The sequence below is a fragment of the Lissotriton vulgaris genome, chromosome 8 (assembly GCF_964263255.1).
Source record: "Lissotriton vulgaris chromosome 8, aLisVul1.2, whole genome shotgun sequence".
NCBI lineage: Eukaryota > Metazoa > Chordata > Amphibia > Caudata > Salamandridae > Lissotriton > Lissotriton vulgaris.
The window spans coordinates 777,671,031-777,698,078 of record NC_141696.1 but is presented as its reverse complement, the minus strand read 5'-3'; the positions used below and the strand labels follow the sequence as shown (position 1 = coordinate 777,698,078).

General features: G+C 43.9%; 1 protein-coding gene across 1 annotated transcript in view; it reads right to left on the bottom strand.

Annotated features, from left to right (window-relative positions):
• The window catches only part of IL1RL1 (interleukin 1 receptor like 1), a 370,274-nt gene that overhangs the window by 278,627 nt on the left and 64,599 nt on the right, over positions 1 to 27,048 (bottom strand). Inside the window, exon 2 of the mRNA XM_086933380.1 lies at positions 2,668 to 2,905. Coding sequence (XP_086789506.1) covers positions 2,668 to 2,905 — 238 coding nt within the window. The remainder of the gene's footprint in view (positions 1 to 2,667; positions 2,906 to 27,048) is intronic.

Sequence of the window (27,048 nt, the reverse complement as noted above, 5' to 3'; positions counted from 1 at the left end):
TATTTAACTCTTGTGAAAAGCTTTCGCTGTAGTGGGTAGTAGGAAATAAATAATCTGGGCCAACACAGCATTCATAATCTAAGAGAGTGAGATCCCAAAACTTTTTAAAACATACATGCAGCTCTATGTACTCCACATATATGCACTCTCTCCATAGGTGTGTTGTTGGAAAATGGCCCTCTCTAAAGGGTCAACCCAAACCTTTTGCCTTTTCTGCTAACCAGTGCTAAAGTGCACATGCCCTCTACTCTAAACATGGTTTCATTGACTTATCCACAATTGGAATATTTAATTTATCTGCAAGTCCCTAACAGAGTGAACTGCATGTGCCCAGGGCCTCTAAATTAAATTCTACTGATGGGCCTGCAGCACTGATTGTGCCACCCACGCAAGTAGCCCTTTGAATATGCCTCAGGCTTGCCACAGTAGAGTCTGTGTGTGCAGTTTACACTGCCATGTTGACATGGCATTTAAAACCCTTGCCAAACCTTTTTTTCTTTTTTTTTACGATTTTTGAAAAACCTTTATTTTTAATTGGTACGGTACATCAGTGTCATGTTAATCGCACAGTCAATGGCATAGCAAATACATATATTCGTATAATAACACCTTCCCGCATCGTCCTTACAGAATGTCAGTCCTCCCGCCCTAATAACTGTAATAAAACCCCTTGCCAAGCCTTAAACTCCTGTTTGTTATACACAAGTCACCTCTAAGGTTGGCGCTAAGTAGGCCATAGGGCAGGGTGCTGTGTAAGTAATAGATAGAACATGTAATTTTAGGTTTTGCATGTCCTGGTTGTGAAAAACACCTATTATTCATAATAACAGCTCACTGATAGATGGCGGGTCTGTTTGTCATCTCTGATGGCTCTCAAGGTTTCAGAAACCAGGACACCCTATTTCTTGATGTCACCAAATTTTAACAAGCGCTCAGCTACAGCAATCCTTCCCACAACCATGCCTTGGCTGCAAATTTAAGGAAACCAACCTCTCCTACCACGTTCTGAAAGTATCCCATCTCTTTTGAGAATTTCTGAACTAAACAATAGATAGTTTATGAAGTGGGGCAACTCCCCCTTACTTAGACCTGCTGTTTCCCATTTTGTGTGCCTATGATGTTTCTTGTGAAGCACCAGTGTTGGACCTGTTTTGTAGAGTGCAATTGGGCCATTTTGAGGCTGTATGTGGGTTGGAGTTGTGAACACCCTTTTAAATTGACTGGAAGGCCGTAGCAGGCAGCACGGTGCAGCCAATGGTAGTGTGCTTTGGGTACACAAAACAGAATAGGGTGGGTGTTTCACATAGTATGAAAGCAGCCGCATCATGTCACATGTATTGTGCTGCCAACGTTTTCCCTCTTCTTCCCAGCACATGTTTAGGGACATATGTACTCTGAAGTGGATGACCGTGTCGTTAGCCTCCTAGGCTTAACTACACACTCCGCCTCTTCGGAAACGCAAGGCTGCACCATATTTACAAGGATTTGGTGAGCCTTGCTTTTCCCCCTGTGATGGCGCTAAGTTTCCCAACTTAGCACCAACACAGGCACCCTTGCACCAGACTGCAAACGTGTCTGTGTGCAGGGAAGGATTGGTTATGTATAGGAAGGTGTCCCTTCCTGCACATAACCAATCCTAAATTGCCATTTTGTAACTTTCATGCTTTCATGCTTCAATGCTTCATGCAGCACACATGGAAGTTTCAAAATGGCATTCTTAAAAAGGTTTGTTTATGTACAGGAAGGTGTCCCTTTCTGTACATAAACAAACCTTTTTACAAGAATGGCATTTTGCATTTTCCATGTCTACTGCACAAGGTAGCACACATGGGAAAAGCAAAAACTAGGGGAAATAATGCATTTCCCCTTGGTTCGCCACCTTAAGAGCAGGGTTATCCTGGTCTTAAATTTGGCACTGCCTCCTATGTACGACACCCGTGTACATAGGGGCAAGCGTCAAATACAGTGGGTGTTGTGGTGGAACTCCCAGCACAACACCCACTGACCGCCCCTTTCACGCTAAACATTGCGTGAAAGGGTGCCTTAGGTACAAGGCAGCGTTAATCCACATTAAGTGTCTTAACGCTGCCTTTTACATAAGGCAAGGCCCCTATCGCCATGGGAATGACACAAAAAGTGATGTTCCCATGGCGATAGGGGCTTGTTATTTATGCCGCTTAATGTCTTCCAATCTTAACATGCTGCCATTCCCTCAAACGTATTACAAGAAAGTTGGATGAATGATGTTTCATGTTAAGAATTACCCATGTGGAGGTCCCTATCTTTGTCTGTACCCATGCATACTGCGGTTCAAAAATTCAAGAAACTGCTAAAAACTAATTACTTCAAGCACATTTCTGTCTAGTCCTCCTTCTACCTGCTTCTGTACTCGTTTCCTCAGACCTGTGGGTAAACTTCCTTAAATGTTTTTTTTGCTCCATCGTCTATACCAATGCTTTATGTCCTTTGTGTTAGCATAGTTGATGAGTTCCTTTAGTTGATAGCATCACGAAGACAACATGTCACTATTTATAAATAAATATTTGGGGTGCGAAGTGCATAAACATACTTCATTAATACACCCTCTTTTAATTTTATAACTGTTCCTACTCGAAAATTGTGCAATTTATAGCACATGCAAAAATGGTATACGTGTATCTTACATACCAGACAATAAAGGTGTAGCTTCCGGTGTCATTTATTGTAGTCGGTAGAAACCAAAGCTTTTCAACAGACGAGTGCACTCTCTCTCCTTCTTCAGTTGTAATTTTCTGCTTAGTATGTTCATTGTACCAGCTGACATTGTCGCCGTCCATTTCTCGGTCGAAATCATCCTGAATTATCACAAAAGCCTCATTTTCCATGACTTGAAATGTTTGAACGCTTTGCCATGTGGTTGAATTAACTGTAAATAAATAATATATGTTTAATAATATGTAGCTTTCCATGCAAAAAGCCCTAGGCAAGTGTTTTTTTTATATTGTCTCCACACTGTGCTCAGTTGATGGATGCTTTGTTCAAATGTGGTAAAGGCAATCAAATGCAGAGATCCAGAAATGCAAGGATATTCAGAAATTAGACTATTTACCCTCCCTTTTTCCCTCACGCCAATACACATACAGCGGAGAAAACTTGTAAATACATGTAACTCAACCCTAACGCCCGCTATCGCAGGTTTTTATTGCAAAGATATCGCGTTATTAGCAACGTGTATCTCCAAGGTGAAAAAAATTCCTCCGATAGGGGAAATCGCTGTTTTGCAGGGAACATCAATGGTTTTCCAGCAATGTTCCCTGCAAAACAGCGATAACCTTGCTGATACAACCCTGTGGTCATATCAGCAGAATCCACCCCCTATGTTAGGGGTGGACAAGTCAAGAATTTAGCAGACCTTAGTTCTCCAAAAACTAATGTCTGCTAAAATGCTAGGGCATCCTTGCTGATAGCGCAAAGCCGCGCTATTGATGGCCTGACATGTAGTGTATGTCAGGAACGCCCACTTTGCATCTCATTAGAGATGCAAAGGTAGGCGTAGTGCAAAAGGGTGGTAACATGCAAATATGCATGTTAGCACCCTCTTGTTGATAGGGAGATGGTTTTATCTCAGCTTTTCCGGCTTTTAAAGCCAAAAAAGCAGAGATAAAGCCCTTGCTGATATGCCCCTAACTTGTTTTATGTAGACCTTCTCACAGCACTTCTGTTGTTTCTAAGTGCTGTTAGCGGCAGGCGCTACTTTTAATCAAGGTAATGGTTCTCAATTCACTGATTTAGGAAGGATGAGTCTGCCTTCACATGAAGGTTACTGTATTTTTCAGTTGCTAATGCCCAACTGACTGAGCTATCCTGCCATATCTGCCACTCTCTAAAAATACACCAGATGCAGCACAGCGTAGATCAAGAATTTCTTTGAGAAAAAATATCTCTCAATGATCTTCAGCCTGATTTCAGGCCAGGATGAAGAATGTGGACTGTGGACCAGGTTTATTAAGGCTTTTTGAAGTCACAAGGGGTCCGATTGGCAAAATCAGATGTGTCTGCAATCGCAAAATGGCCTTTTGGTATAAAACAGAGACAAATTGTGAATCGGTAATATGTTAACAAATCACAATTTGGGTTTGTGACTACACATCGACTCGGCATTTCAAATAGGTGTGTTTAAGACATCCCTTCCAAAAACCAATTTGGAATGGGATGTAATAATGTTTTGTGACCAAAATACAGTTGCAAAACATTATTAATTTATAGACCACACAAAAGTAGTGGCAACCTATTCGCAAAGAGAACGGGAGTCTAATGTCAATGTTGGAAATAGCCCTTTTTGAAGGGTTATCCCCAACATTTTTGCTTATTCCTCCTCGGTTTTTCCTGAACTGTGGTTGTTGGCTATAAGACTCTGGGAACTTTACCACTGCTGATCAGTGCTAAAGCGCATATGCTCTCTGTGTAAATTTGATTTGTGAGTGGTTATACATGAGTGGCATATTTGTTACATCAGTAGGTCCCTAGTAAAGTTCACTGAGTGTGCCAGGGCTGGTGATTCAAATGCTACCAGTGGGCCTGCAGCACCGATTGTGCCACCCACAGGAGTAGTCCTAAGAGGGTGTCTCAGGCCTGCCACTGCAGTGCCTGTGTGCAGCTTGTTAACTGCCATGTTGACCTGGCCAGTGTACCCACTTTCCAGGCCAGACCCTTCCCTTTATCTTACACATAGGCCACCTCTCTGGTAGGCCCAAGGTACCCCCCTGGGCAGGGTGCAGTGTATGTGAAAGGTAGGACATGTACTAGTGTGGGTAACATGTCCTGATAATGAAATACTGCCAATTTCGTTTTTCACTATTGAAAGGCTATGTTGCCCGTAGGACAGAATGGGGAATGTTGTGTAACATGTTTACCTGCATATCTTCCCATAGCAGCAAGATAGAAACTTGAAATCTGGTATCCCTGAACTCAGAATTTAATACACATCTTTTAAGGAGCATGGTTTGAAAATAGCACTTTTAGAAAGTGGCTATTTTCGTGTTCAACCTTTCTGTGTGCCTCTGCCTGTTTATGAATTGACTGTCCAGTTTGTGAGTGATTGGGACTGGGGTGGCTCCAGGAGGCTGGGTGAGACAGCACTAGGTTGCATAGCCCTATCTGCATTTGGAGTATTGGGAGGAGTAGCACCTGGGCCTTAATAGAGCTCTGCCTGCCTTCCACAATGCTGGATCCACTCCCTGCAGTGTGTCTGATGCCCCAGGCCCACACCCACAAAGAAAGATGTGCCCTGGCAGAGTGTGCCCAGAACTGGGTTGGGCTGATTCCAGGACCCCTCACACATGAAGAACAAAGACCTTTGGGGTATAAAAATCAGAGCTGAAACCCCTAAACTGTAGCCTAGGAAACTATGTGATCAAGAAGGGATCCTTGCCAAAGGGAACAGCTGAAGAAGACTGAGGAAAAGCGCTGCCATTGCTGTGTGTCTAGGAGTTGATCTGCAGTTTCTGCTAAGGAAGATGACTAAGGGACTTTCTGCTGTGTGCTGTGTTCCCCTACGTGAAGAGGAACTGTGCTGTGTGCTTTGTTCTTCTGACGACAAGAGTCTCCAAGGGCCAGAGGCGAGCCAGCCTCCTGTTTCAGGAAAACTCAGGGCTACAAAAGTTTTCCAGAAGAACCTCTGCTCCTCACTGTAGGTGTGTGTTTTTCAACCAGTGTGTGTTCTGCAAGGAACATTTTGTTGGTTGGAGCCGTCTGCCTGGTCTCCCCCGCTCGTGGCCGTGAGGAGGCCAGGGAGTATTGCGTCAATTTCACAGCCGCCGTCCTGTGAGCCTGCAAGTGCTGTGTGTCAATTTCCCCGCCACCGGCCCATGAGCCTGCAAATGCTGCATGTCAATTTCACGACCGCGGGCCCGGTAGCTTGAGCGCGCTGAGTGTGCTGTCGGCCTGTGAGCCTGGAAGCCCTGTATCAATTTCACCGCGTAGCCCGAGTCGGGAGGAAGAGCCGCGCTGAGAGAGAAGAAGCTCTGAGGCATCACATAGCAACAAGGGGGCTCGTCTCCAAGAAGCCACGCTGGAATCCCAGAGTCAAAAGCATCGCCCGGCAACCTATGTTCCTGTGACGACGCCTCACCACTAACAAAGGAATCACCAGCAGGCAGCCAACAATGCAGGAAAGGAAACAAACCCCCAGGTAACACTCAGGCTGCTGTCCCAAGCCACAGCGGTGGGTTGTATGCCTGCAAGGAGATGGCGGCTCCGTATTTCCAAGGCAGGTTGACATAGCCCTTCATGGCAGAGTCCATTTGAGAGATGGCAGTGAGGTTTTTCTTCCTCTTACGACCAAGAAGGGCATAGCGCCCCAGTGTTAAGTGAGCTGGAAAAATAATATTACGTTTACCACAGGAAGCACGGTCTTGGCAACTTTGACCCATTCTGGGACTGTTCTGTTGGTCTCTCCTAATTTCTAAAAGAAGTGCAAAAATTACAGAGGACAGTATTAGCGATATCTTATTTATTTACTTGAAGAAACACTACAGTGTCTACAAGTTCATTCTTGCAAACAACATTTCAAACAACATTTCTAAGGAAATAGCAATTATGTATGTTGGATTATGTCTAATCAGATAAAGATATTTATATTATTATAAAGAACCTTTGTGGTGTCCATTTATGGTGTTTCACTGTGTTACTGTGGGTGTTGGTGCAAATACTCTATACATTGCCTTGGGGATAAGCCAGTCTGCTCATGCCAAGCTACCAAGGGGGTGAGCAGGGGTTATCAGCAGTGTTTTTTTCCCTTACCCTGACTAGAACCAAGGGTCCCTATTTGGTCAAAGGTACCTACCTCTGCCAACTAGAGACCCCCATTTCTAACTTTGGTTGTTAGATATTGGGGTCTCTAGTTGGCAGAGGTAGGTACCTTTGACCAATTAGGGACCCTTGCGTCAATTCAGGGTAAGGGGCTATACTTCTAAAATAAGCCCTGCTCACCTCCTTGGTAGCTTGGCACGAGCAGACAGGTTTATCTCTGAGGCAGTGTGTAAAGCATTTGTGAACACATACAGTAATACAGTGACAAAACTATAGATGGACACCACACAGGTTGTACATCAAAAATAAGTATTTTTACATAGACTTAACAATACCACAAATGACAAAAATCCACAAAACGGCACTTTAGAATGGTAGAAATAGCTTAGTTCACTTTAGATGATAAATACGACACTTTACTTTCAATGTACCTTTGGATGCGTAACGCTATACAAACAAAAGAGTTGCAGGGAAGGTGATGCATCGGGTTCCTTACACACAAAAATGGTGATGCGTCAGTTCCCTGCTGCTGCATAGGGGACGTTGATGCGTTGGTTCCTTAACGGAGGGGAGGTGATGCGTCGGTTCTTCTCCACATGGGGAGGTGATGCATCGGTTTCTTACGGCACTTGTGTTGCAATGCGACTACCAGTGCCGCGATGCGATGACAATCCGGTAAAATGCAACAAAAATGGAGTCTTCTTCTTGATGAGACAACGAAGGGGCGATGCGTGCACACCCGACGGACATGCAGAGACTCTGTGAATCTTCTGAGCCATGACAGGCCCTGCAAAATGCTTCTTTGGCAATGCAAAAAACACAGTTGATGGACAGAATGTAGAACAATGTCTTACATTCATCCCAGTACAAAGATCTGGGCCTAAATCCATAGTTTTTTGCACTCCACACCACCCTAGGTCAGACACTGGTTATATGCAAATCAGCCTTGACGCTGTGCCTCATGGGAACAGTCCAGCCCGAACTACCAAGCCATGTCTTTCCTAGACCAGAATCAAGCATCCAAGGACTGGTTTCTGGCTATCAGCCTTCTTCAGCCTGGATAGCTTGACTCCAGTGATGTGGAGAGCCTGGGACTCACGTCTGAGCATACCCAGCCCACTCGGGGTGAAAATTTCGAAAAACACAGTTGATGAACAGAATGTAGAACAATGTCTTACATTCACCCCAGTACAAAGATCTGGGCCTAAATCCATCGTTTGTTTGCACTCCACAGCACCCTAGGTCAGACACTGGCTATATGCAAATCAGCCTTGACGCTGTGCCTCATGGGAACAGTCCAGCCCGAACTACCAAGCCATGTCTTTCCTAGACCAGAATCAAGCATCCAAGGACCGGTTTCTGGCTATCAGCCTTCTTCAGCCTGGATAGCTTGACTCCAGTGATGTGGAGAGCCTGGGACTCACGTCTGAGCATACCCAGCCCACTTGGGGTGAAAATTGCAAAAAACACAGTTGATGGACAGAATGTAGAACAATGTCTTACATTCACCCCAGTACAAAGATCTGGGCCTAAATCCCTCGTTTTTTTGCACACCACACCACCCTAGGTCAGACACTGGCTATATGCAAATCAGGTCTGACCCTGTGCCTCATGTGAACAGTCCAGTCCGAACTACCAAGCCATGTCTTTCCCAGACCGGAATCAAGCATCCAAGGACCGGTTTCTGGCTATCAGCCTTCATCAGCCTGGATAGCTTGACTCCAGTGGTGTGGAGAGCCTGGGACTCACGTCTGAGCATACCCAGCCCACTCGGGTTGAAAATTGCAAAAAACACAGTTGATGGACAGAATGTAGAACAATGTGATACATTCACCCCAGTACAAGGATCTGGGCCTAAATCCATCATTTTTTTGCACTCCACACCACCCTGGGTTAGACACTGGCTATATGCAAATCAGCTCTGACCCTGTGCCTCATGGGAACAGTCCAGTCCGAACTACCAAGCCATGTCCCAAACCCTTCACCCAACCATCCAATGGCCTGCAAAAAGAAGTTACATACTCTACCCATGTGCTTGACTCCAACTTTTTGCAATTCCTAAACCTTTGCCTATACAATTCAGGAGTCAACCCATACCCGGACATCAATGCTTCTTTCATATGGCTATAACAATTGTGGACTTCAGAAGACAAGTCTAACAAGGTATCCCGCCCCTCACTAAGGAACTGCCACCACAACCCCGCTCCCCAATTTCTCTTAGGGACCCGGTGGGAGGACATTGCTACCTCATAGGCCTTGAACCACTTCCTAATGTCATCAGTTTTATAAAAAAATGTAACCAATCCTTAGCTATATACATTCTTACTTCAACAGGCATGGGCAGTGTGCTGTTACCAGAGGGAGTAACTTCTAAGCTCATAGCTTTTACCTCCAACTCCCTCAAACTTCTCAAATTCTCCAATTTCATTCTCTTTTCCTCTAGAGCCAATTTCCTATTCTCTAACTCCAATTGCCCACCCATCTTGAGCTTGGTCAGCTCCAATTAGTGCATTTCTCCCTGTCCTCCAGCTCTTCTAGGGACAGGACCTTGGCAGAAATACTGCTACCTGCTGGAGAGGTTGCTTTCCTCCCCCCTGCATCCAACAGCACTTCCAACTACTCATCTGCCTCTTCAGCCCCCTCCACAATGTCAGGGGTGCTCCATGCTCCCACCCAGGCCCTCAGCGCCTTTTGGAACTCATCCTTCTTGGTGAGACCAGTCATAGGAACTTTAAATTTCCTGCAGAAGTGCTTTAGCTGTCTCAAATTGTAGATTTCTAGTTTCTCCTCTTCAAAATCAAAATCAACTGATGCTGGTTTACTCACGGTGGCTAACAATGGCAGTTCTTGTCAAAAATAGAAAATCCCAGGAAAACAATCTACCACATTGTATGTGGTTGTGTTCGGTTTGCACTCACTAGTAGTGTTTACCAAGTACTGTATGTGAGTCACAAATGCAAGTCCAGAATCCTCACTGCTGACCACCAATGTTAGATATGGGGTCTCTAGTTGACATAAGTAGGTACCTTTGACTAAATAGGGACCCTTGCGTCTAGTCAGGGTAAGGAGCTACACTTCTAAAATAACCCCTGCTCGCCCCCTTGTAGCTTGGCACGAGCAGACAGGCTTATCTCAGAGGCAGTGTGTAAAGCATTTGTGAACACATACAGTAATACAGTGTCAACACTACGGATTGCCACCACACAGGAGGATGTACATTTTTACCACGCAATGTATTATATCGCGGTACGTTACAACGCGTCTTTTACAACGCAAGTCAGTCAGTCAGTCAATTTCAATTTATTCGGTTTATGTGCAAACCATAAAAGCATACTATAAAACAAATTTCCACAGTGAATATAAGACCGTAATAAAAACAATTAATACACTAACATATACATGTTGAAATTACAGGTAAGATCATTTGTACTTATTTCATCTTAAAACGACATTGCTAAAACATCAATCATTTTATAATATTAGTTCAATCTCTTTAGGGTTCTTACAGCTACAATAAGAAAGTTGGCAATGTTAAAAATTTCCCATACATTTGTCAGCATTTGAAGATAGAGGAAAGCTGGCCTAGCTTGCAATTCATTAGCTAAGATTGGGATAATGAAACGCTTCCTGATATCGGTAAGGTGCTCACAGAAAAACGTAAAGTGCAGGGTATCCTGCTCAGTAAAGTTGTCACAAGAGCAGGCTCCGAGGTCTTCAACCCTCTTCCAGCCTGGTTTTTAACCAAACAAATAATGAAGTTGGTCCAATCTAAATCTTGTCAATAGAAATCGGTGATTAGGATTTGTGACGATATCCAAGTATGGTTCCATGTGCGGTGTAGTTTTCCGCAACTGGTGAGCCCTTACTGTTGCCTTTCCCAGCTCTCTCTCTTCTCTGTCTGAAGTGCCAATGCGGTGGTATGCTTCCTTGGCCCATTTTATATCCGCCTTTAGTAATTTTTCTGGGTGGTTATACAGTTCTGGTCTGCCCAGCTTGTGTGACAGCTTATGAACATAGTTGAGCCAGGGAATACAATGCCAATATTCAAGTGCCATGAAGTCTTTCAGGATCTCATGATTTAGTATTAAATCAGGGTTTAGCAAGGTCATTATCCATTTCAGGAGCGGTGCTACTGCAATTGCGTCTTCAACATAGCCAATTCCACATTCCTGATGGACGATGTAATTGGCTGTTGATTGCGGGACAGATAAGATATTTTTTAGGAACTTGTCCTCAACTGTCTGAATTGCCTTGGCATTTTTAATGCCCCTCAAATCTGCCCCGTACATTGCAAGTGAGAGATACTTTGCTCTATACATTTGAAAGAGTGCCTTCATTGTTCTTGCTCCTATTTTCCTGGTAAATCCTAGGACGGCCAATGTGGTCTGATCAGGACATTTTTTTGGCTGGGATTTAGGTTCCCCATGTGACCTGGTCGTCGAATAAGACTCCTAAATATGGGAACGTGGAGACCTTAGTATATTCCCTTCACAGTACATAGTTCTCACCTTTAAATTTCTCTGTCCGATGGCCATTACATTGGATTTGGCAAAATTCTCACCCAAATCCAATGATCTCATGAACACTGCGAAGAAGTTTAAAAGTAACTAGAGTCCTACCACCGTTCTAGCTAAAAGTGCGACATCATCCGCGTATAACAAAGCGGGAATCATGCGTTTCCCAGCACGGGGGATGTCCTTGCTGGAGGCAGTTAAGGTGTGATCTAGGCTGGTAATATATAATGTGAAGAGCAATGGTGCCAGAATACAGCCCTGTCTAACGCCCAAGGCAATCGGTATCCCTTCAGTGAAGTTACCCTGTTGGTCGTACCTCACAGTGGCTGATAGATCCCTGTGCAAATCAGCTAAAAAGTGGACAATGTTTCTATCAACTCCCAGGGTTAGGAGGATGGTCCACAGCTTTGACCTGTTCACTCAGTCGAAGGACGAGGATAGGTCTATAAAGCCCAGAAAGAGTGTTCCCTTTTTTGCCACTGTATATTTCCCTATTAATAACTGCAGGTTTAGGCATTGGTCTATAGTGTCCATCCCTTTTCTGAAGTCATACTCCGCTACAGATAATGAACCCATCTCCTCCAACCATCCAGTTAGTTGGCTAAGCACCAGCCTTCCTAATACCTTTACAGAGGAGTGATAGCATCTTGGGTGACCTCTATTGCCTTTCTTGAATATTGGTACTATTACTGATTTTGCCCATGTGGTTGGCAGGCCCAATTGACAAGCATTTACAAACACGCTATACAGTATTTTTGACCATGTCTTGATGTCTGATTTAAAGAGGTCTGCCGGAACCCCATCTGGGCCCGGGGCCTTGTTGCTTGTCATTTGAGTTATCGCTTTTGATACGTCTGACTCTGTAAAGGACAGGGTGTATTTTTCAATATTAAAATCAAAGGCTACATGGATTCTTTCCCCCTCATATACCTGCTTAAAATGGCTATGCCAGCCTTCTTCCTGTATCCCACAATCAAGCTCACTGTTTTTTGTATCTTGAAAGAAGGGCCTGTTGACCACCGCACAGAATTTGGCACTATTGTTGACCACGGCGACAGATAGGAGCTCAGTCCAGGCATCCTCCCTGATTTCTTTTTTCCGTTTCCCTAATATCTCTTTATATAGTTTCCTAAGGGTAGCAATCTCTGATTTGTCGGGGGTACAGATTTCAGTGCTGCCAGCAGCTTCCGATGGGCTGCTGAGCAGTTGTGGTCAAACCAGTTTTCCCCTAAACTTTCCTGGCGCTTGCCTAAGATTTTTAGGTCACTACTAATCTGAGTACAGATTTTAGTGTATGCTTCCAGGACCTCGTTATCTAGTTTGCCATCTGTTAGGCAAAGGGAGATTTGATGGCCAACCTTTACCCGTAGGTTTTCATGGAACTCCTCGGGCACCACCCGGCACCACTTTAGTCGTCGGGCCTGGTCAGTGGATCTGATGTCTAGCTTGCCCACTGTAGTGTAGGTTTTACCCTCTTTCTTTAAATCATCTCCCAATATCAGTGTTACCGGGTTGTGGTCACTATAATTTGACCAGGAGACACTGTATTGGCTTACCCTTCTCGCCACAGCAGAGCTTGCAAAAATATAGTCGATGGTTGAACCCTGACCATTTCCTCTAAAAGTTGGGATTTCCCCCCTCAACTGTCTTAGGGAAGTCAAATCATTTCCTACCACCAATTCTTCCAAATAAGACCCCGATGGGGTGTGCTCGAAATATGTGTTCTCTTGCTCGGCTGGTCCCAAACTGTCCCAAATATAACAGTTTTTTTGTACAAGAATGAACATTAAAATCACCCATCACTACAACCGAATAACAGCTTACAAAGTTTTTACTATATGAATCCAAAAAGTTATCTAGACTGACTAAGTGCTCGTTAAAATAAGCCTTGTCAAAGGAATTATAAAAATTGACTATAAGCCAAATGCCAGCGGCTTTACTTGAGATTTGGACAGCCAAACAGTAGGGTGTTCCTGTTTCTACCATAGTATAGGTTCCCTGTATTTTCAAGGAGATTAGAGTTAAAAACCCTCCCTTCGCCCTGCCCATAGGTGATGCTACTGCTGGTGACCAGAATGCAGCGTATCCATTCATGCAAAAAATGTTTTTGGTATCCCAGGTTTCCTGTAGCCCAATGATGTCACACTCTGTAAGGCAGGTGCTCCACTTTGGGTCATTTAATTTAGAGTTTAATCCTGCAATGTTCAAACTGAGAATCCTGGTCCCTGCCTGGGTAGCCCTGACTGGCATACTCGATAAAGGGGGCCCATCAGTGGCTGATATCCCATTAAATGGCATGAGCTCATCTGCTGCTTGGTAGTCCAGTCAGTCGTTTTCCTCAAGGTTGCTAAGAGACTCATATCTATTCTGTGTGGGAATAAAGAAGTCATTTATAGCCTGTGCATTAAACTCGCTTCTGGCCAGCCCATTTTGTATTGGAGTGATAGGGTCATTTATGGCCTGCACGTGAAGCTCTCTTCTGACCAGCCCCGGAGCAGGGGTAGGGGGATAGAAATAACTTAATGGAAGGATGTTAATGAAATCATTGTGTATCCTACATGATCCTGCCTGTCTCAATATGTGGTCCACCAATGAGGACAGATTTTTCCTGGTTTTCTCCACCCAGGCCACCCTTCTTGCCATCTTAAAGTTCCTAAAAAGGTGTTGTCCTACACCTGTTTTGGTGTTCAGGTGGTGGAGAGCTTTGTTTTTAAGAGACGTCCAGTGTTCTGCTCTACCATTAGATATTTTTAGAACGTTAGCCAATATGATGGTGTAGGGGCAGGCCTCAGGGGGGAGATGGAGGGGTCGTTAATTTGTTGAGCCATTATTTATAGGGTCAGGTCTCCCCACTGAGCCCCTGGACCTAGGGATTGCTCCTGTTTGGTTATTTAGAGGCGGAGCAATATTATTAGTGGATAAAACGGCCTGGCCCACAGGGGCTTTACTGGGGCCTGGTCTTGTTGGAATTGAATCGTGACTTTGACCAGCATTACTTCTGCCTATGACAGATGGAGCAGGTTTGTCTATGAGTAACCGCTCCTCAAGAACCTCAAGTCTGTGGTCTATCAAAACTAGCTTTTCCATGACAGGGGCGATTAAGGCTTGCAACCTGTCCTCCAGTTGGTTCAGTAGCTCTAAGTTAAGACCCCCCTGGTATCATTAGTGACATGGGTGATGGAATCAAACCCCCCCTGAATAACAGGCGTGGTCACTTGACTAACTACTGTCTCCTGTTGGGACCCCAGCCCGAGTTCCCTGTTCTGGCCTGTTTTGCGCCATATCTGCTACCTTTGGGGGTTCTATATACCTTTCTTTTCCCTGGTGGGTCCCGATTGGAGGAGTGTGTAGTAGCCATTAACTGCCTGGTGCGGGTATTAGGGGGAGAGGGTAGGGTGCTCGCTGTGGGTGAACTCGAGCTAGTGTTCAATACTGTGGCCATATCAGGGTTGACCGTGTGTGCCTGTGTGGGACCCTGCAATTCATTTCCACCACTCATGGCAGAGGTATCAACCAGGTTCGGGAGTGAGGACAGGGGATCAATTTAAAGTCTCCTTTCTACAAGTTCAATCTCTTTTCCCACTTCGATTGCTGCCCGTTTCAGATAGGCATCAAGTGTCCCAATACCCTCTGCCCCTCTCTTTGCGATTAGCTTTACTCATGTTACTAGGTGCAATTTATAAGCAAATAACACTCGTGGATTACTTCCAGCACTGGGATCTATACAAGAGTAAACCTTACTATTGAGTCAAATGGGGAACAGGTCACTTAGCTTTTGTAACGTCCTAGTCCTTAGTTGCGATTTCAGAGGGGAGGCCTAGCGAGCTAGTCTGGCCCCGGACGGCCATAGACAGTCCCGCCCTTGTCCCGGGCTTCTCCCGGCACACACCCACGTGTGTCCCGCGGGGCGGGAGAAGTTCTGCGATGTTATAGCGCCAGAAGGCGCAGCAGGAGCATCACGGGAGCGCCGGGGGGCCGGGGCTGCTGGGGGATGTAGTCCCTGGCCCAGGAATGCCTTTGTGTGCTTGCTGTTTCCCTCACAGCAGGAGTGTCTCCATGTGCTGGCCGTTTCCCTCACGGCAGGATATAGCGGTAAGTATCAGGAGCAAGCAAGTTTAGGCGTCCCCTCGGTCCCGCTCGAAGCTCCGCGATGTTATAGCGCCAGCAGGCGCAGCAGGAGCATCACGGAGGTGCCCGGGGACCGGGGCTGCTGGGGGATGTAGTCCCTGGCCCAGGAATGCCTTGGTGTGCTGGCCGTTTCCCTCACCGCAGGAGTGTCTCTGGGTGCTGGCCATTTCCCTCACTGCAGGATATAGTGGTAAGTATCAGGAGCAAGCAAGTTTAGGCGTTACTACAACTTGCGCTGTAGGGGTGCTGGACTTAGGAATAGTTAAATTTACTATTCCAACACCAGCCTAAGTACAGTAGGGAAGGTGTTGGAATAGTAAATCTATTATTCCTTAGCCTAGAGTGCCCTCCAGCGCAAGTCGTGGTTACGACTTGCGTTGTAAAAGACGCATCGTAACTGCACTGCGGGGTAACATCCGTGTTGTAAAGGATGTTCCCCAGACAAGTTGTATATCAAAAATAAGGATTTTTATATAGACTCAACACAAGACCACAAGCGACATAAATCCATAATACTGTACTTTAGAATGGTAGAAACTTTACGTTCAATGTACCTTTGGATGCATAATGCTATACAAACAAATTGCAGGCAGGGTGATGCATTGGTTCCTTGCTCCGGAGTAGGTGATGAGTCGGTTCCCTCCTGCTGTGTAGGGGACGTTGATGCATCCGTTCCTTACCGGAGGGGAGGTGATGCGTCGTTTCTTCTCTGCGTGAGGGGTGATGCGTCGGTTTCTTACTGCGCTTCTCTGGTGATGCGACTACCAGTTCTGCAATGCGATGACGATCCGGTGTAATGCAACAAAAATGGTGTCTTCTTCTTGATGCGACAATGAAGGGATGATGCGTGCACGCCGGACGGCTGTGCAGTGACTCTGTGAATCTTCTGAGCCGCAACAGGCCCTGCGACACGCTTCTCCGGCAATGCGACAGCGTCTGCTGCGATGGCGACACTCTTTTCCGGTGATGAGTGGTGCTCTCGAAGATGCAATGGTGACAGCGGCACCGGCGACATCCTTACTTAGTGATGCGACAACAGAGGCTGCGGCGGGGACACTCTTCCCCATTGATGTGTGGCGCTGTCGGTGATGGGTTGGTGACAGCTGTGACACCCTTACTCAGTGCTGCAACAATAGCGACTGCGGTGGCGACACGCTTCTTCTCCGTGCCTCAAGCTTTCGGTTCCCAGCGACACGCTTCTTCTCCGTGAGTCGCGCTTCAAGCTCCCCAGTGACACGCAGTTTCTCAGAAGGCCCAGCACAACAGCAGTCACTTCAAATTCCCAGCAGGGGAATTCAGGGGAGCTGGTTGGTGAAGTCTGCTATACCTGAGACTTCAGCAGGAGGCATTCTCAATTTCCAAGCCCTTGGAGATCTTCTACAAGATGATGAAAAGTGCACAAAGTCCTTTCTCTTTTCTTTGGCAGTCAGGCAACCACTGCAGGCCAATCCCCGAAATAGCACTCTGCTTAGGGATAGTCTCCTCCTTCAGTTTCTTTCATGTTCCTCTCCTCAGCAAAGGTTCTTCTTGTTTCCCAGAAGTGATCTAAAGTTCTGGGGTCTGGGTCCCCTCTTTTATACACCAAAATCCTTTGTCTCTGAAGGCAGAGAGTGTCTGTGCCTAGTCCAAACCAGTTCTGTGCAGTCCTGGAGCACTTTGTTTACAGGACTCCTTCTCTCCTTTGACAGTGTAGGCCAGGGACATTAAACGCACAACAGGAGGTGGAGCCAGCATTGTAGAAGGCAGGAACAGCTCTATTCAGGTCCTAGGTGCTCTCCTCCCACCACTCTACATGCAGATTGGTCTATTCAGCCCTGTGCTGACTCACCCTGTCTCATGGAATCCCCCAGCCCCTGTCACTCAAACTCCAGACAAGAAATACACAACCTAGAAGAGGCAGGCTTGGATAGTTATGCAAGAAAATACCTATTCTTTAAAAGTGGTATTTTCAAACTAAGACTGTTGAAACCAACTTAACTAAAAGATGCATTTTATCATTCTGAGTTCAGGCATACTGAACTCAAATTTGAATCTAGTTCCCTGAGTCAGTTAGGATTATAAAATGTTATAATCAAGCTACCCATTCTGGCCTATGGGGTACAGGTAGCCATGCAATTGTGAAAAATGAAAAATGGCTTTAATTCATCATTTAGACATGGCACACACACTGCAGAGTAGGAATATCACCGCAAAAATATCATGGGCCAGAAATATTGCCGCAAAAATATCATGGGGAACAAATAACCACAACAAAAGTATAGTTGACATGAATACCGACTGACAAGTAAGTAATATCGATTACATAAATATCTGTGTAATAGATATCTTTGTAATAAATATCGTTTACAAAAATATAGTGGACTCCAAACAAACTACCCGTCAATTCACATTTCCCAGATATTTATTTACTGACCCTAAATTCACCCTTGGTATCAAGAATCACATACAGGAATATACATCATTGAATATCAACTCTACCACTCCTAACCACTAATGGGATGCATGTAAATGTAGCATTAGAGGTTACGCACAATATATCCTTCGGGATAATGCTGAAAAACGAGGGGTAGTAAAATCCGCCACCTCTAATATCCTAATAGCTGAACAACAACTCTCAGATGCCATTATTCAAGGCAAAACAGACACCAAAGAACTAAATCTAATATTAGTTTCATTAAGAGCAGCACTAAAGAAGACTCTTAGGGAAAAATATAGTTGTAAAATGCAGAAATATAAGCTCTCACAGTATGAAGGGGGAGACAGGATTGGAAAAATTTTAGCTTACAAAGTAGCCGACAAGAAGGCCAAAACTACTATAAAGACAATAAAAGGATTAGATCCTAAAAACTACAATGAACCACAGCAGATTATGGAACAATTTGCCAAATATTATTGCCATCTATATACCCCAGAGAATACACCTACTCTAGAAGCAATAGAACTATATTTAACAACACACAAATCCGAAATAATGGATCAAGAAATAACTAATCAACTCGGTACTAAAATCTCCACTGAGGAAATAAGCAAAGCTATACAATCGCTTCCCCTGGGTAAGGCCGCAGGCGAAGATTGCTTACCCCTGGAGATCTATAAGATCTGTGAACAAGAATTACTCCCTCTATTCCAGCAGGTGATAGACTATATTGGGGAATCAGGAAGTGCTCCTATTTCATGTCGCACTGCTAAATTAATTTTCTTTTAAAAAAAAAAAAAAAACACCGGAAGAACAGGGATCATACCGACCAATTTCATTCATTAATACTGATGCAAAATTTTTTGCCAAAATACTTGCCAACCGTCTCGCCCCTATAATGCCGACCTGGTTAATTGCCAACAACATGGATTCATGGTAGGGAGAGACACCACTGCTCACATTAACACCGCAGTAACTGCTTTTGATGTCGCATCTACTACTTTTGTCCCACTCGGAATGGTCATGCTAGATGCGGAGAAAGCATTTGACTGAGTGGGGTGGGAGTATCTATGGGCAACATTAAAATCAACGGGTATACAGGGTCAATATCTGGGATGGATCCAATCTCTATATGAGACACCAACAGCCATAGTTAGCTATCTTGGAAATAACTCGGATAGCTTCCTAATAAAAAGGGGCACTAGACAAGGGTGCCCTCTATCACCACTGCTATTCGCTCTAGCCTTAGAACCTTTCCTAAATGCACTAACAGTTCAGGAGCACATTACCCCAATAGAATATGAAGGCAAATGCTTAAAAATCACCGCCTTCGCTGATGACATCGCCATATACATCACTGACCTGGTACAAGCTATACCCAACATAATCAAGGAAGCCAGCTATTTTGGCGATGTCTCAGGCTATCGGCTAAATAATAATAAAACTCAAGTGATAGCAAACTACCAACCTTCGCATCCAATAACAGGGCTATGCTCAAATGCTACCTACTTAGGGGTAAAACTTACCTCTAATATCGACAAAATTATCCCAATAAACTATGATCCTCTACTTAAAGAAATTACATCTACACTCAAAAATTGGCATAAAATCCCACTTAGCCTGATCGGACGCATTAACATAATCAAAATGAAGATAATACCTAAAATACTTTACCTTTTCAGATCTATCCCGCTACAACTAAACAAATCATACATCAAGAAAATTGAAAGCATCTGTAGCAACTACATCTGGGGATACAAAAAAGCCCGTAGGTCAATGACAGCACTTAAACTATCAATCGAAAAAGGGGGACTAAACTTTTCAGATCTTAAAATCTACTTCTTTGCCACCTTTATTCACGCATACGTAGCCTCTTATCCAAAGAAGCTCCTCTATTTTACCACCAATTCATGCTAGGGCCACAAAGTAGTTTTTATTCCCGATACATGATCCAAATTACTACAAGAGAGTTAAATTCAAGACCGCTAGAGCAATCAAAAGAATTTGGGAACAAATTATGGTCATCGATAAAATATCTTTCTTTAATGCCGAATTGCCAATATGGGGGAACCCAGGGTTGCCAAACATTTTCTCCGACGGTGCTTGTACCCAATGGATAGATCAGGGTATTAACACCTTAGGAGATCTCTACAGCCCGGAAGGTTTCCTAAGCTTTCATACACTAAAATTACTTTATAAAATCAAAGATACTTCATATTTCAAATACATGCAGATTCAAGACTTCTTGATTAATAAAATGAAAATTGAAACTGTTGAGCGATCAGATATTCTCCAATGTATCTATTCGAATTACACTAAATATCTCATTAGCAAAAGCTACATTCTCTCAAATAAAGGACAAGTGGGTGACTGCAGGAAAATGGTGGACAAATGGACTAACAGGCTGGGTATTAAAATTAACCCTAGCCAGATTGCGAACTCACTTAAACAACTAAATCGAGTGGTGCATTCTTTAAATCTAAGGCTACAATTCTATAGGACAATCACCCAAATATATTACACACCGCAATGAATCTCTAGCTGGACTTCTGGCAATATTTCTATTGAACGGACCAAATGTTTAAAATGTAATAAGGAAGCGGCTGGCATAGAACATATGCTCTATCAGTGCCCGAAACTCTCGATTTTTTGGTTAGGAATAACCGATGTTCTTAACAAAAAACACATAATATCACCCACTCTCTCTGCCCACTTAGTCCTGTTAGATATACAAGATACCAGTAATAATCTTAACGACTTACTAACAATAATATTTGCTTGTGCCAGATAGGTTATTGCGTGAACTTGAATATCAACAGAACCCCCAAGTGTTACGAAATGGTGGTATCTAATGCATGAAATACATACCATGGAGCTCTCACTGGAAAAACTAAGAGGCCCAAAAGCACTGAAAGGAAGGGAAAAAATATGGGGAACATTTATGGACTAAACAGAGGATTCTATTGTATGACCGGCATGCCAACCTTTCTTTTAGTTTATTCTTTTGTTATGTTTTAGAATTTTGTGAATATTTACTTTGCAATCTCTTGTCTCTTCCTTTTTTTTTAAACATAAAGACTTAAACTGTATAGATAATTATATATTTATGTACAACTAATATGATCATAATATTGTGCTTATTTTTCCTCTTGCAATAAATAAAAACAATTAAAAAGAAATATATATATATAGTTTACAAAATATCCCTTCATTAACAATTTAATGTATTTTAGTGTTTGTAATGAGAATTGTTTGTCATTTTATTATGTGTTTTAGTAGTTATTAATGTATTTTAAGTTTAATTTTGTGTTTAAGTTCCGTTGTGGGTTGTGGGTTTATAGGGGAATAGGGTGTAAAGTAATTTAATTTTATAAAATTGATTGAATAATTAATGTGTTAATTGATTCATTAATAATAGTTTAATATTTTGTTGTTAATTAATTTCAATTAGTCAATTAATGCATAATTATATTAATTGTTTAATTAATTTTAGGTGTGTGTTGTGGTGTTTATATGTGTAAATTGTGTGAAGGGTGGTAATTATTAATTTTCTATTGATTAATTATTAAATACTGTTAAATTAATTATCATTAATTAATTAGTAATTAATAATTGTAGTTGTGTAATTATTTTAGGTGTGTTTTATTGTGTATATGTGTAAATGGTGTGAAAGGTGGTAAGTAATTAATTTTTTTATTGATTAATTAATACATAATATTACATTCCTTTTCATTAATTTATTAGGAATTATTAAGTTTAATTGTGTAATTAACTGTAGGTGTGTGTTGTAGATTTTGTAGTGTTAAATAATGTGTAATTAAATGTTTTTATTCTCTTTGTTAATAATATCTTTAAATTTGTTAATATTGGAAGTTAAATCTAATTAAAATGTAGATGGTTTTGTTTTTTATTGTTTTGGGATCCAGTGCTTTCCCTACTGTTGCACTCACTGGAGTGGGAATAGTACATTTTACCCCTACGCTAACCAAATCTTTCCCTACTGTTGCACTCACTGGAGTGGGAATAGTAATTTTTACCCCTCTGCTATCCAATGCTTTCCCTACTGTTGCACTCACTGGAGTGGGAATAGTAATTTTTACCCCTATGCTATCCAGCGCTTTCCCTACTGTTGCACTCATTGGAGTTGGAATAGTAATTTTTACCCCTACACTATCCAGCGCTTTCTCTACTGTTGCATCACTGGAGTAGGATTAGTAACTTTTACCTCTCTGCCATCCAGCGCTTTCCTGACTGTTGCACTCATTGTAGTGTGAATACTAATTTTTACCCCTACGCTATCCTGTGTTTTCCCTACGGTTGCACTCACTGGAGTGGGAATAGTACATTTTACCCCTCTGCTATGCAGTGCTTTCCCTACTGTTGCACTCATTGGAGTGCAAATAGTAATTTTTACCGCTACGCTATCCAGCGCTTTCCCTACTGTTGCACTCATTGGAGTGGGAATAGTACATTTTACCCTTGAGCTATCCAATGTTTCAAATACTAAAGTTTTATTTTGTTAATAAATGTATTTAAATAGTTTAATGTGTTAATTAAATATAGAATATTTTATTTAAAATTACATATATATCCGTTTATTTTATTTTTATATAATTTAAAAAGTTTATCAATTAAATAAAGATAATAGTTATTAAAATGTATTCAAGTAAATATATGTATATGTACACTTTTTTGTGTTTATATTTATTACATTTCGTTTATTTGCTATAATTAGTTTAAATATATATTACATTTTATTTATTTTATTACTATTAATAATATTTAATTAATTTATTTTAAGTTATGTTATTTTTTAAACTCAAAATTTTTTACATCTATATTTTTTACATCAATGTTTTTGAGTCAATATTACTGTACTTACCTGCTTAAGTATAGGGATTCGATATTTTTGTGATCAATGTTTTTACATCGATATTTTTTTCAGCTATATTTTTGTAATTGATATTTAAACATGGAACCGCCACACACATCAGGGCATGTCCTACCTTTTTATCTACAATGCACCCTGTCCTTGGTCCTATCATAGGGGTGACAAATATGCAGAAAGGGGAAGTTTTAGGGGCTGGCAAGTGGGTGCACTTGCCAGTCAACATGGCAGTACCAGACTGCACATCGGCTCTGCAATGATACATGCTTTACAGGCTGCTTCTGTGGGTGGCATAACCAGTGCTGCATGCGCAGCAGCAGCATTTTATTTACACGCCCTGGGCACACTCAGTGTACTGTACTAGGGTCTGACAAGTAAACCAAACCAGCCAATCATGGAGTCACTAATCCATACATCAATTTACCATAAGGAATACTTGCACTATGGCACTGAATGAATAGCTGTGGCACAGTGCCCAAAGCATCTATAATTAGCAAAAATATATGAGGCAACAGCAGAAAATGGAAGGGAGACCCATGCCAATAGTGCCAGGTCTAACAGTGGTGAGCAGTGAGAATTTGAACTTGTATTTGTACTTGACACACAGTGGTTGGTGTACATGACTAGATTTGCGCAGACCACCACGCAACCACATACTGTGTTTTTCTTTTTGGTTCTAGTTTTAAGTAACCCTGAAAGTATCCACCCATGATGTCTCAGAGGGGTAAACCAGCAAGTGAGTTTGCGGAACTGGAGTTTGATATTGAAATATTAAGTGATTACAAAGTAGGTCAACTCAAGCAGTTCAGTAGGAATTTTGGATGTCCCAGGAGGAGCAGCTCTAAGAAGGAGGAGATGCAGAAGGCTTAAGGGCCTGGTGGGAAGCCAAAGAGGCTGAGGAGACAGAGCATGCAGAAGTGGATGAGGGTGCACAAGGAGATGGTTTTAGTTCACAGGATCTGCCTGTGTCAAGCGCAGCCTCTAGGGCTGGCAGCAACCATTCCGCTAGAAGTTTTTACTCAGAGGAGTTGGAGAAAAACCATGAGTTGGAAGTCCTGAGGCTCGAAGGCAAAGCTGGAAGAAATTAAATTGACCTTGGCACCTGAATTAATAATGAGGGAGCTTTATTTGGAGCTTGAGAGGCTTGAGACCACGAGTCTCTCAGCCCAGCAGAAAGAGTTTTGTGGAGTTAGAGGGGGAGTCCAGCTCAGATGGTGGCAGCAAGATTATGGTATGCTGAGGGACAAGTACACACACCCAGAGATGTGGCGCCTGACTTGAGGGAGGGGATTAACATACACCAGAAGGTTCAGGTTTATGAGGTAGCTCCAGTGGTGTGCAATGTCCCTGAAGTAGATTGGGGAACTGACAGAGGGGATCATATTCCTAGTGGTGGGAGGGACACTCTACTGACTCTAGATGAGAGGTGCAATGAGAGGGGTTTCCACATGGTAGAAGTCCTGGTGTGTGAGTGTGGAGACCTCCCAGAAGAGTGTAGGTTGAGTGACAGAGACAGTCAGACACTGTCTTGACAATCTCAGGAGAGTGGTGTGGTGTACTTGTGTGAGGCACTGCAGGTTGAGGCAAAGGGTAGCTCTGTTAACAACTGTGGGGGGCTGTGAAATTCATTTTTTGGAGTGCATAATTTAAGTCCCTGTTTTCCAGAGCTATGCCAACACCCGGAGGAGTGTGAGTTCTCTGATTACAGGGAGCTTGGGTTGGAGGCAGACCTCTTGGGTCACTACAGAGGGTCTGAAGAGGCATTTGGCAGTGATCCTAAATGGAGTGGCTCAGGTATTTTCCAGACCTATGTGGTGGTAGAGGTTCAGAGTTGCCCAGCTAGGTCTCAGTGTAGTGGGAGGGTTGTAGGGTATTACGTCCTGTCCTGGAGAAGGAGTGAGTGTGGGACTGTGTGTCCCAAGGTGCCCGAAACTCAGTCTCAGGTCCTGGGGGGTTCCATAATGGAACACCAGGTTTGGGACCTAGGCTGTACCAGTAGGCCCTTTGAGGGAGATTTCCTAGTGTTAGGAGGACCTCGAGTGTCTGTAAACAGAGCTGCAGTGGTTTTGGTGTCTGGCAGTGCAGCTCTAGTTGGGAGTGTGCAGAAGTCCAGATTGAGGGGTGAGAGGTGGATGTGTTCCCCAGTAGGAGACCCAGTGGTTCAGGGACCAGCCAGAAGGGCTGAGTCTCCTAGCACTGACCATGGTGACACCACTTCCGTCCTGGGGATCTTCGCACACTGTCAGATGGACAGAGGTCGGGAGATCTGCACTAGGCAGACTGTCACACAACTCATGAGTCATGTGTTACACTCGGGGGATACTGTGTGAGTCCCCAGAAGTCCCGGTGTGCCAGGCAAGCGTTCAACCACGGAATTTAGCCTCAAGGTTTTGAGGCCAGGTTCAGGATCTGCCTGACCTGGGGGGAAGGACATCTGCAACCAGTGTCCTGCCCGGTTTGACTTCCAGGGGTACCACTCCAGTTGGGAGGGGGAAGCACACTGTAAAGGGGTGCAGAGGGAGGGAGTCCTCACCTCTGACCCCAGTGCAACCTGAGGGTTTTGACCCTAGGGTGGGAGACCAGTTGCAAGAGAGAGGTCCTGAACTGGTGGGAGAGTTCTGTTGTGAGGGTGCCGACCCTGGGCTGGTGGGCCAGTGTCAAGATGCCATACCTGACTTGGCAGGATGGAAAGTGGAGAAAAGGTGACAGACACCTGGGGCTACTGCCTCCTACTTTCTGATGCCACGGAGGGTAGGGAGGCCTGAAAGGAATGAGGCCTGGCTCTCATCACTGACAGCTGTCAGTAGACACTGTGGCTGGTTATCTCGGTGGACAGAGTTGCCCCAGGGAGGGGGGCTGGAGTTACCCCCTGGGATAGACTGTGCCACACCGTTGTGTTGGCCAGGTGGGTACTGTCTACTAGTGTGGATACATCTGTGAGCAAATTAAGGTTACTCTCTGCACAGATGAGGTCCACAGGTGAGGAGAACGGTCCCCTGAGAGTTTAGATAAAGGGATTCAACTGGGTTCAGGAAGGCGTAGAACAGGACTAGACCCCTGCTGTTCAGGCCAGGTTCTGAGTTTTATTGCTCCAAGCAGGGAATTCCATCAAGGCATTGATTGGTCTACCATGGCTTTAGGCTGGAAGGGGGTTGTGTTGGAAATGGCCCTTTTTGCAGGGTTATCCCCAAACTTTTTGTTTATTCCTCCTCGGATTTTCCTGAACTGTGGTTGTTGCCAAAGGACTCTGGGCACTTTACGAGTGCTGATCAGTGCTAAAGTGCATATGCTCTCTGTGTAAATGTGTATTGTGAATGGTTATCCATGATTGGCATATGTGTTACATCAGTAGGTCCCTAGTAAAGTGCACTGAGTGTGCCAGGGCTGGTGTTTCAATTATACCAGTGGGCCTGCAGCACTGATTGTGCCACCCACAGGGGTAGCCCTAATATGGTGTCTCAGGCCTGCCACTGCAGAGCCAGTGTGCAGTTTGTTAACTGCCATGTTGACCTGGCCAGTAAACCCACTTTCCAGGCCTGAACCTTCCCTTTCTCTTACACATAGGACACCTCTACGGTAGGCCCATAGGAGTACGTGAAAGGTAGTACATGTACTAGTTTGGGTAACATGTCCTGATAGTAAAATACTGCCAATTTCATTTTTTCACTATTGAAAGGCTATCTTGCCCGTAGGACATAATGGGGAATTCTATGTAACATGTTTACCTTCACATCTTCCCATAGCAACAAGATAGAAATTTGGAATCTGGTATCCCTGAACTCAGAATTTAATAACCCATCTTTTAGAGAGGATGGTTTTTAAATTCAGTGGTTGAAAATAGCACTTTTAGAAAGTGACTATTTTTGTGTTCAACCTATCTGTGTGCCACTGCCTGTTTTGAATGGACTGTCCGGTTTGTGAGTGACAGGGGCTGCGGTGGCTCCAGGAGGCTGGGTGAGTCAGCACTGGGCTGAATAGACCTTCCTGCATTTGGAGAGGTGTGATTAGTAGCACCTGGGCCTGAAAAGGGCTGTGCCTGCCTTCCACAATGCTGGCTCCACCCCCTGAGGTGTGCCTGATGGCCCTGGCCCACACCCACAAAGGAAGAAGATGTGCCCTGGCAGAGTGTGCTCAGAACTGGTTTGGACTGGTTCCAGGGCCCCTCACAGTATGAAGAACATAGACTTTTGGGGTATAAATATCAGAGCTGAAACCCCTATACTTTAGACTAGGACACTTCGTGATCAAGAAGGAATCCCTGCCAAAGGGAACAGCTGAAGAAGACTGAGGAAAAGTGCTGCCATTGCTGTGTG